Here is a 12,180-nt window from a genome sequence, read left to right as displayed (position 1 = left end):
ATTTCATTGACAGATTATATTGAGCTCAAATGTGTTCCTCTTTTGAAAGCGAACTCTGCCTCGGCGTTTATTGCGAGATCATGTTAGCGCCGAGAGATTAACATGCATTATATTAATTCGACACAGAGCTTGTGGCAGTTTTAAAATCACAGGCAACCTGTGCATAAAAAGAATTACAAAATCTTATAAAAACACTAGCAAATATTTGGACCAGATCTATCTGAATGTCAAATGAGATCAGGTTTGTGGTGATGTATAAATAAATAAATAAAAGATTTAAAAGCAGGCGATATTTAACGCGCTCAATTTGGTCACTGCCAACAACAACAATGAAAACAGACACTTAAAGATCAACAAATGATCAAATATCAGATTCATTCAGAATTACACTGAGAATGACACGTATATTCCAGTTCAGTTGCTGATTTTGAATTGGATTTGAAATAAGAGTTTACAAATATATGTTCTAAGTATGTTTTGCTAATGTTCCCATTAAGTTAAGAAAGCGTTACTACTGAATGTTATCTGGACGTGCTGAAAGTTTTTCTTGGTTATAGAAAAGTTAAAGGAACATCACATTTTGTCATTTAGTAAACATAATGGGAATGTTACTTTTTAATTTTCTCTGAACGTTTTGAAACAAGTAGTAATATTTAAAAAATTGTGAGATGAAAAAACGCTCCATGAACGATGTTTTTGTGCGAACGTTTTGAGAACATTATTAAGGACCGGATAACTCTGAACGAACGTTCTATTAACGTTACTGGAAGAACGTTTGTTCATAACTTTGAGAGGACCTTGCCAGAACGTTCTGATAATGTTCCCTGTTAGCTGGGGAAACATGATGGTGATTTACAAATGAGATTTTAGGAATAATAATAATAAAAAAAAACCTCTGCTGAAAATGTAATATTTAATAATATTCTTAGGTGTAATTGATTTTATAAACCACCATACAAATCTGAAATTTAAAAAAGACACTTTACAATAAGGTCTCACATGTTATTATTAGTTCATACATTGACTAACATGAACTAAATATGAGCAATATATTTGTACATCTTTTATTAATCTTTGTTAATGTTAGTTATTAAAATGTTCATGTTAGTTGACAGTTCATTAACTAATGTCAACAGATACAACTTTTGATCCTAAAGGATTAGTTCACTTCAGGATTCAAATTTCCTGATAATTTACTCGCCCCCATGTCATCCAAGATGTTCATGTCTTTCTTTCTTCCATGGAAAAGAAATGAAGGTTTTTGAGGAAAACATTCCAGGATTTTTCTCCATATAGTGGACTTCACTGGGGTTCAGCGGGTTGAAGGTCCAAATGTCAGTTTCAGTGCAGCTTCAAAGAGCTCTACATGATCCCAGACGAGGAATAAGAGTCTTATCTAGAGAAACCATCGGCCATTTTCTAAAAAAAAAAAAAAAAAAAGATTATATACTTTTTAACCACAAATGCTCGTCTTGCACTGCTCTGTGATGCTCCACGCATTACGTAATCATGTTGGAAAGGTCACGCGTGATGTAGACAGAAGTACCGATCCAGTGTTTACAAAGTGAACGTACAAAGATTAAGTCAAACGATGTCGGACGATTTTGAAAATGAGTTTTTCGCCCTACCGCTGTACTTCCACCTACGTCACGCGACCTTTCCAACATGATTACGTAATGCGTGGAGCATCACAGAGCAGTGCAAGACAAGCATTTGTGGTTAAAAAGTATATAATTTTAATCTTTTTTAGAAAATGGCCGATGGTTTCTCTAGATAAGACTCTTATTCCTCGTCTGGGATCATGTAGAGCTCTTTGAAGCTGCACTGAAAGATTAATAAATGCTGCAGAAATGTTAGTTCATGTTCACTAATATAATTAACTAATGGTAACAGATGAAATCTTATTGTAAAGTGTTACCAAAATACTAATTATGAACACATATGCATAAACTATAGTATAAATGAATCATGTAATTATTCAGGTTTTGTCTTAAAGGGTTAGTTCACCCAAAAATGAAAATAATGTCATTAATTACTCACCCTCATGTCGTTGTACAACCGTAAGACCTTTGTTCATCTTCAGAACACAAATTAAGATATTGTTGATGAAATCCGATGGCTCAGTGAGGCCTCTATTGAGAGCAAAGCCATTCAAACTCAAGGTCCATAAAGGTATTAAAAACATATTTGAAACACTTCATGTGAGTTCAGTGGTTCTATCTTAATATTATAAAGCGACAAGAATACTTGTGCGCCAAAAAAAAACAAAATAATGACTTTTCAACAATATCTGTATGGGCCGAGTTGAAAACACTGCTTCAGAGCTTTACGAATCGAATCAGTGGATCGGAGCGCCAAAGTCACGTGATTTCAGCAGTTTAGCCGTTTGATAGGAGATCCGAATCACTGATTCGAAACAAAAGATTCATAAAGCTCAGAAGCTTTGTGAAGCAGTGTTTTGAACTCGGCCCATATAGATATTGTTGAAAAGTCGTTATTTTGTTTTTTTGGTGCACGAAAAGTATTCTTGTTGCTTTATAATATTAAGATAGAACCACTGAACTCACATGAATTGTTTAAAATATGTTTTTAATACCTTTATGGACCTTGAGAGTTTCAATGGCTTTGCTCTCAATGGAGGCCTCACTGAGCCATCGGATTTCATCAACAATATCTTAATTTGTGTTCTGAAGATGAAGGACAGTCTTACGGGTGTAGAACAACATGAGGGTGAGTAATTAATGACATTATTTTCATTTTTGGGTGAACTAACCCTTTAAATCATGTTAGACTAATGAAACTAAGTAACCTTGGTGAATTTCTTTGAATTGCAATTCAATAAATTCCTCTTCCTGCTGCGTACTGTGGCCGATTCAATTCAGTTTTCAGCTCATGATTTGAATAGGAGCAAATTCCTAAACCAGCAAAGATATCAAATTATTCTCCAACTGTTTGAGCTGAAGAGAGAGAGAAAGATGGAGAGAAAGATCTTTCATCAATCAGCCATCCACCATCAAGATGATTAAATATGATTGCATGGAGGTTCTTCTAACATATCATTTGTACAGCATGTAAAATGAGTCGAGGTCAGATTATATTATATAGGTACATATTGTATACCTTTTTCGCATCTAACCCGTTTCACTTGAACACGAGTACTTTGAGCTCTTTTAACCTTCGAGAACCTTCACTACAACAACATCAGCGAGCTGTAATTATAGAAGATGACATTCTGGCATGACTCATACTCTTCCTTACAGCTAATCAGACGCGACTGGTAATGAACGTATAGATGCGGTGCATAATCGACAGCGCATTTCAGCCCAGAGTAAAAAGTGCCGGCAGAAATGATTAATTATTCCCTGCCAGCAGAAGAAGGGAGGGAAGCTTCGGTCCGATGCGATTGCTTGTTTCAGGAACGTTCCCGTTCGGGTTGATCACCTCGGGCCAAATGAGATCTGGCAGAGAGGAGCAGCGGGTCACGGGAGGTTCCTCCTCTCCGGCTCTCCTCCCTGCGATAGAGCTGGAATGAAGCTCCCCGCGGAACATTGGCGTGCTTGGTCTGACGGAAAAATCCCGTAAATGTCACTGTGATTTAGTGAATATTTCATTTTCTATTTCCTCTTTGTTGCCTTGTTTTCGGGGGTTTTATGGTCGGTGTACATCCTTGAGCTTCCCTCATTGTTTTCAGTAGTCAATGCAGGAATGCAGTACGTTGAGAGCGGAATCAGATCGCATTTGCTTTGAAGTCTTTAGGCCTTGCATCCCACCTAATTTCATTGTTCAAAGGAGGTCTAGAGAAAAATATGAGGAAAAACAAAAGGAAATGCGGTTTAAAAATTCAGGGTTATTTATAGTTCTGTGCGAGAAATGGAACATGAACAAACCTGCTCACAATATGCTGGAAAGTGGATTTTTTGCATCATTTACAAATGTCATCAAAGCGTTCCTACACTGAAGAAAAAAAAAAAAGGAAAAATTAAAGTTTTATTCAAGTCAAAAATATTGCTGAATCAACCTAAATACATTAATTTACATCAACACATTTTTTTTATGGTTTAAATCATATAAAAACAACCACTCTTTCAGATAAGTTGCACTTTTTTGCATATCCTTGCACTACTAAAAAACATTTTATTAAATTAAACTTGCTTCCAACACATACCTTTCTGTGTAACGCATCTGTCAGCACATAGGTGTTTTAAAAATACTCTGAAAAGCCTTTAGAAAAGTGTGCAGGAAGGCTGTGTGCATTAATCCCTTTTCATGGTGTAATGGCAGTTTTCACTTTGATTTATGTGGGGAGGTTTTAGCACAAGGCTTCTGTGAATAGGTAGATAGCGTCGTCTTTATTTATGCAGACCAATAAAACCGTACAATTTTGTGGTACCCGGGTGGCTTAGAGTTGTTTTGATTGCACTTTGTTAAAAAATAGTAATATTAAAAGGAGTTGCACAGCATAATATGGATCTTTATTGAGTGTCACAGGGCTGGGGGAGAGAGAGCTGTATTTACCGTACTGGAGCAAATTTACATACTGTAATTAAATACTGTCAGGAGATGTGCAGAATGAATGCAACAGCTCACATAAGGGTCAAAACGGCCAATGTACCTGGAAAAGTGCTCAAAACTCTTACAGGGAGTTTTTCTCTTTTTCTCTTTTTGACACACGCTATAAGCAGTCGACCAATCACAACAGACTGGGCCATCTGACCAATCAGATCAGAACAGGCTCTCAGAAAGGCGGGGTTTAGAGAGACTGAATCCTTGTTTCCATTTCAGACACTGTGAGAAAAGAGCTGATGCTACAGTGGATATTATGAAAAAAAAAAAAAAAAAAAAAAAAAAAGCTCTGTTTTTTGACCTTGGATTCATGTACACTTGTTGTAGGAGAAAGCAAAACAAAATTAGGAACCTTTAACCTGTTAGCCTGAACCCCCGCTTTTGAAAACATCCCAAGAAATGGTCTACCCAAACTAAAACAGATACAGTTCATGAAGGCTTTGCACTAATAGCATACTGAAAGTATGGTCTCATTTGAAAGCAGACACTTTGCAGTTTAATGTAAAGGGAAAATTAATTATTGTCATAATGAAAGAAATAGTTATAAATAGCATCAGAGTTTTATTTTTATGACATATCTTTATGAAAATAAAATTGAAGTTGGCCTTGTTGCAATCTAGAAATGCACTGCAGATAAAGCCACATGTCTGACCATGCTATATTTAAAATCTGAAGATGATAAGTCTAAAACTCTGAGTTTTATTAAACTTTTTTTTTTAAAGATCATGTCATGTGATTTTATTTTGAGGACACTCTAATGTTTATTGTCATCTTCCAATGCATCCATTCAGTGTATTGTCTCTATTGTTTTGTGGTGCAAACTGCCCCATTCAGTCTTCCATGCACACATTTACACCTCTCCAACCTGCTTATGGCTCTAATTATTCTTTTCTTTTGTCTTCATTATAAATACTGACGACTTTCTATTCACACTGTTTTAATCCCTCATTTCTTTGATCAAACTTCTCACTTCACCTTCTTTGAAACTATCAAATGCAAATCCTTCTTGAAAAAAGAAACATTTCAGTGAGCTTTACTATTTGCTCAGCTAGGTGGCAGGTGCATCTTAGGGCTAGGTAGCATGTTAGCCTAGCACACCATCAATGCACAATAATTTATGAGATTAAAACCATGTTTTTGCTCCAAGCTTACTTTATATCACAAGTCGAGTGTTTTAAATAACCTTCTGTGATCTGATGTGGCTTCGGATAAAAAAAATAAAATAAAAAAAAACAGACAGAAAATATATTCTTTTACGTTATTCTGCACAATGATAAAAGCTATGTCGATTAGCGTTGCATTATAAATAAAATCTATCATTATGAAAATACCCAACATGGCATAAAGAACACAGATCATCGCAATCTTGTGTTTATTGTCTTCAAAAGTGTCTATCTGCATGTTACAGTGATCTCCGAAAGCCTTTGTTTGATTTCCTGGAATGTCACATGATATGCCTGTTCATCACGAGTGTTATTTATGGACAAAATGTACATATAGTACCCTCAGGCTGCCAGTATGAATTGAAATGATTATATTGGCGCATTTTGGGTAAAAATTGAATAAATATTGTATAGAAATTTGACATAAACATATGAGAATCCATCAATATTTCTGCAAATGTGCATGCTTTTTAACTGAAAGCCCTCTAAAGGATGTTGTTTTGTCAAGCGTTTTCATGACGATCATACAGGAGTTTTTTTTTGTTTGTTTTTTTCTTAATGAATGTGGCTGACACAAATATTTCAATCAATCATTGACTCAGTTTTTCATGTTCATAACTCCTGACACATCAACAAATAAGATTTTGAGAGTAAAACAGAGGTAAAAAAAATTTTTGAAGCTTGAGTCTTTTTTTATGATGTATAATTACATTGCATCTAACAGTAACTAGTAACATTTTTTTTCATGGCTCAATGTCCTATCATTTTTCCCCACAGGTACGAGGATAGCCACAAGTAATGGACTTGCTCTTCTTCTCCTCACATCCGGCCTCATGAGGGAAGTGTGGCTATAGTTTCAAGACGGTGACTCTTTTTCCCAGAATCACTCTTATTTCAGAGCCAAGAGAAAATTGCCTGCTATTTGGACGGAGCGGACAGCACAGTCGTCCCTTACTTCAAACCACAACACTGCACCAATGTAGTCTAATGATCATCACCAGAAGCACTTTTGTTTCAAAAGCCTATAGGAGGAGAAGGAAACTGCCATAGCGGACACGTGCTTCACGCTCCAAATCAAACAGAAGACACAAACGGACACGGACTCGTATGGGATCTTGCGCCCCATATATATTTTTGGTTGGTTTTTGTTTACCTTTTATCTCCAGCTGTGAATTTAATACATTGCTCTGAAGTTCGGAAGAGTCTATATTTGTGTAACATATGAATATATGAACAGATATACAGTATATATATATAAAGTATTTGATTTTAAATTCCCTTGACTCTGTACAGCTGCCATCCATTCATATGCAAAAACAGCCTTGAAAACAAAACTAACAGCTCCACGGCTTAGTACATGTTGTGTTCTGGATCGCTAATTGATGTGGTAAATCACAGTGTTTACACTGCATTGAGCTGCAGTGATTTTCATTAATGCAGATGTTCTTGCTTAAATACATGTGCTTTTCATTTATTTTTGGCATAATAAATGTGAGTATATTCCTTTCGCCCCTCCGTCCTGTTAGTAGCGTTGTATACTCACATGCCCAGTCATGTTCACTTAGCATGTAGCATGTGAGCATAGTAGTCTTTGACTGGAAACTAAATCACACACGACAATGCCATTTAAGAGCATCGTTTCAGTGGAGCTGGATTGAAGAGATATTGTTTGTTTGGCTCTTGCTTGCTTTTTGTTGGAGCGGAGGGTCGGACAAATTGAAAGAAATAAATGTTCTGAGCTTTCAACCTTCAAATCACTAAAGGTGTTTCATGACCTTCAGTGCTATTGAATGTTGTGATTGTGTCCTCTAAACATCTCAAGTGTGATTCACCTATGTTTAAGTGTCGAAGATGATTGCTTTTCACCTCTTGAAGCAACTGTCATTTCCGCCGTGTGTTTACCATCTTCAAAATCAAGTTGCATCATGGATTTCCACTAAAGCTGACAAAATCAATAGCTGTTGACGATTGGTTTTCTGGTCCTCTCCCTTTACTTTTAATTAAAAAGGAAGAGCTTTGTACTTTCTGGCTAACATAGAATGATTTATATCTGCGTTTGTCTTTTTATTTTGGCAATGCAGATTGCAAGCGGTATGAGATAGGTACCATTTTCCCTAAAGCAGTGGAAGACTCGGCTTTGCAGGAGACTTTTAAAATTAATGTTTCAGCCTTGTTCTTGTGCCACCAAAGGCACTTAGTCCAAACAAAAATTACTCTCATCATTTAACATCACAAGGAAGATGTTTATTCAGTTACTAAACACAATATGTCACTAAAACGTCTTCTGATTCCCAGAAGAAGCTGACTGATACAGCTCGTCCTGCTTAATCAGGGCCACACTGAACGTTTTGAGATTAATATCCATGATATAGGCTGCATTAAAGGGGTCATGACGTGGATTTTTGTTATTATTATTTTAATATGTTCCTTGAGGGTCACGTATAATGTTAGTAAAGTTATTTTCACACAAAAAATCAAATATATATGCGGAAAAACTATTATTTTCAGATCCTCCGTTTGAAATGATCCGTTTTTAATGCGTGGCTCCTTTAAGGCTTGTCAGTAAACGCCCACTGTTATGATTGGCTAACATCACTGCATAGGAAACAGTATCAACGCCCACTTGCTATTGCATGTAATGTGAGTGTTTTGAAAAATTATCCATATAAAATTGTCATTTACAGACAAAGCATTATGAAATAATTTACTTCCGGTTTGTGATGCAGCTGCTGTCAGATCTAATACAGTCGACTGCTTCATCTGTCAACTAAAGTTTCTTTGTGAACTCTCCATTACACTGTGCCTCGTTCACAAAACAATCTGCAGTCAAATGCTCCGAACAAACATATAATCCTCTGACGCAATCTGGGACGTCATTAAAATAAACCATCCACTTGTTTCTGATGTTGAGATCCTTCTGAAGTCGCAAACCAGCTGTGTAAACTGAACGTGTGAAAGCGAATGTTCTTTCACTCTTCCATTCGTCCTGTTGTCGGCAGATGTCAGAAACTGAACACACATCTGTATTCTGCATCAGTGTAGACAGCATCAGTGATTATAATGACTTCTATTTGCTTTTGACGTGACGCTCACATCCAGTGTAGACAAATGTCAGCCATTAAGAGACTGATCGCCAGTGGGCGGGGCATGTGATGCGATGATGTATAACTATTGGTCGATGCTTGCTCTGGAGGCGGGCATATGCAAATGTATTTGCCAGTGTGTCATCACAGATCCCACAATATTAAAATAAGGCATTTTTGGAGCTTTATTAAATAAATGTTTTGTTTATAATCAGGAGGATGTTTTAAGCTCTGAAACTTGCAGGATGTTTTAATCTTACAAAGACCTCTAATGTGTTAAAAGATCAAGGCAAATTTGATTTCTGATATCATGACACCTTTAAAATGACATATGATCACCAGTGATGCCCTCATCACCATATTTTTTAAATGCGACAGTAGTGGTTGGAAATAAGATGGTGACATTTAACCAACACTGTGTTATCAACAAGAACAAGACGTCCCTACAGGAATGTCAAGGTTTTGAAAAGAATCTCAAGCTGCGGTTGATGGAGCTTACTCTGTTTGACATTCTGCTCATGTATTGATGTCTTGAGGTGTTTTTATATAATTTAACCAAAGACTGCTGAGACGGGCACATTGCAGGACTGTTTACAAAACACACAACACCCCCATGTATTATGCCAAATCTATGCTCATTTTTTGAAGCTCATTTTCTCACCCATGGTGGAGTTGTGCGTATAGTGTTTGTTCCTCAGTTTTGGCTTTCAGGGCAGTTGTATTGGGATTACACTGGGAATAAAGCATAAGGAATAGAATCTGTTTTAAAAGAAAACACAAAAGTGACTTTAAATGCTGTTAACTTCAAGAAAGTCACATAAGGGAAGGACCCCGTAGCGATTTTTATCTTGCACCAGCAAAATGTCGCATTCTCACTTCAGTTTTCTGTCTAAACCTCTGCGAAAAGTAGAGTGTTATGCTGCATTATCAGTAATTAATGACAAAAAGTTATAAAATACAATTTGAAAAATGATGCATGGCTAGAATTGACTAATTTATGATGCACCCAAGGGGTTTTGTCATTTTTGGAACCATTTTTTAAAATACAGCTATTCACAGTTAGTTCATGTCAGCTCAGGTCCATTAAATAATATAAACAGACACAAATGTGACTTTAATAAAGTATTATAAAATGTTGAAATTAAGATTAATAGATGCTTTAGAAGTCATTTTAATTGTCCTGTACTGTACTTAACTAATGTTAACAAATGGAACTTTATTGTGTTAAATGTTTTTTTTTTTCATGGTTTCAGTTTTAATTAACTATAATAAACTTGATTTGAGATCCAATGGAAAGTAATGAGTATTGATGACAACATTTCTAATTTAACCCTAAAGGTTCCCTCTTAAAACCCTCATAAACGTTTGAAATATTATAAAACGGTTACGTTTTGATGGTGTAGGATACAAATAGTTGCGGTAACGTTTACTAACGGAAGTTTCTGGCTTGTAGCTCCAACAGGAACACTGTAATGTAAACTGTTATTCTGTACTTTGATGGCTGTATGATCCGGATCCTTAAATGAGGTCATGGAACAAAAAATACACCATGATGTGTCTTTGAATAATGAGACGGGTCATGCAATAGAAGGTTGTTCAGCAAGATTCTTGCCAAATTGTACTCCTCATAATTGGAAGACTAATCATAAAACCAGCTGGAAGCTCTAAATTCTCTCTAGATTTATGGGCATATGTGACTTTGAGAGCAGCTGCTATCCGAGAGTCCTTCGATGGTAATGCACGGCGTAGGGTTGTTGATTTGAGTAGGTTTATCTACATAAAACTGTTACTTTAAGACGGCACTTTAAATAGGGCACACGGTGATGATGATCCACATTTGTGTGTGCTGTAAATAGACAAAACACCTCATCTAAATCCATCTGCGGCATTTTAACGCTGGACACCTGTGGTTAGCTATAAATAAAGTTGGGGTTGTCATATTATAAAGTACAAAAAGCTAACTAATTTCATTAAAAAGTTTATGAAGAAGAGAGTTTCTGATGCCTTGTACAGCCTGTGTAAAAGTCACTGTAAAAACAAGCCGCATGGTTTATTTCCATTTCTTATTTTTTTTCATTTTTTTTTTTATCTCAGAAAAGAAAAATTGTATATGTGTACGATTACAGTGAATTGAAAGGACAGAAATGTTCCTATGTGTGTTTCTATGTTTCCATCCGTTTGGAGATTTCCATGGGAAAGACTTTCCGTCCGTATACAACATTTGGGACGCCGTTTTGGCCAAAAATCATTGGCTCAATTTTGGAAAGCAGAACAGCAGCAGCTGAATTTGACAAAAACGGTTACTAAAGATGGATCTCTGGATGTTATTTTGGATGTTTATGATATTGATTTCTGCATGTGACGAATCCATTCATACAGAGAGAAGCCGTTCCACTCGGAGAAAACCCAGGATTTGTATTTCAGAAAGTCGTCCTCCAGGTTAAGATCTTCTTCAAATGTTTCAACACGGGAATCGATGTATATATATGGATCACCATCTTGTTTGAGTCATGATTAAATGTTTACTGGACTCTTTCAAATACATGACGTGATTTTCATTTTACTGTCATGGCTGAGCAAAGCTGAAGTTTGTATTATAAGACAAAATGAGCCAAATTTTAATAAACTATCTTCACGGGCTGTCTACAGACAGATTTTTTATGAGACGTGCAGTGTAATTTACAGTATGTGGTGTATCAGTTTTCTGAGCTGTTTTATTTGTACTGCAGAAAGGAGCCGCTTGTGTATCATCTGCAGATGTGCTTTAAAGGATCTGATGTTTGAAGAACAGAATTTGAGGGATGATTGATTGAAAATGAGAGGAAAGATATGACATGGTGCTGTATAACCCGCTCAAAGACATTTCCACACCACGCTCATGAAATATGACAATTAAATTTCTCTAAAGCACTGTCTTCATTTTTATTCATTTACCTCAAAAACAAAAACAAAACACAGAAAAGAGAAATAGACTGCGAAAGCAGCCAATATGTTCCTCATGTTCTTCTAAACAAACTTTTTAGAGTCATGATTTGTGGCTTTTTTGGATGCCACCATAAAGCTGGTCTGAAAATTCAGTTTTTATATTCTATACCCATTTTATCGGGAATCCAATGAGAAGCTGCTTGATGAAAGTGCTAAAGACCCTGCCAGAAATTTATTGTAGTCTTATATAAATCCTGAGAGCTTCTGACAGGCGGAGGCTTGACCTGCATTGACTAATGCAGATACACTGTCCAAAACATAAACCAATATTTTCTCTGACTTGAATTCAAAGCTATTTTTTTTTTTTATCTTACTTTTATAATAATTGAAATAAGGGTGTCCCTGGAAGTCTTTTATGTCATTGCAAACTTAACGTGCCAAACCTA

General features: G+C 36.1%; 1 protein-coding gene across 1 annotated transcript in view; it reads left to right on the top strand.

Annotated features, from left to right (window-relative positions):
* Positions 1–11,724, top strand: part of vstm2a (V-set and transmembrane domain containing 2A) — a 45,930-nt gene extending 34,206 nt beyond the window's left edge. The window contains exon 5 of the mRNA XM_051882910.1: positions 6,504–11,724. Coding sequence (XP_051738870.1) covers positions 6,504–6,580 — 77 coding nt within the window. The 3' untranslated portion in view covers positions 6,581–11,724. The remainder of the gene's footprint in view (positions 1–6,503) is intronic.
* Positions 11,725–12,180: the final 456 nt, after the last annotated feature.

This window comes from Ctenopharyngodon idella, chromosome 23, assembly GCF_019924925.1.
Source record: "Ctenopharyngodon idella isolate HZGC_01 chromosome 23, HZGC01, whole genome shotgun sequence".
Classification (NCBI taxonomy): Eukaryota; Metazoa; Chordata; class Actinopteri; order Cypriniformes; family Xenocyprididae; genus Ctenopharyngodon; species Ctenopharyngodon idella.
Note: the sequence above shows the minus strand (reverse complement) of the source record. Positions and strands in the feature narration are given on the sequence as shown.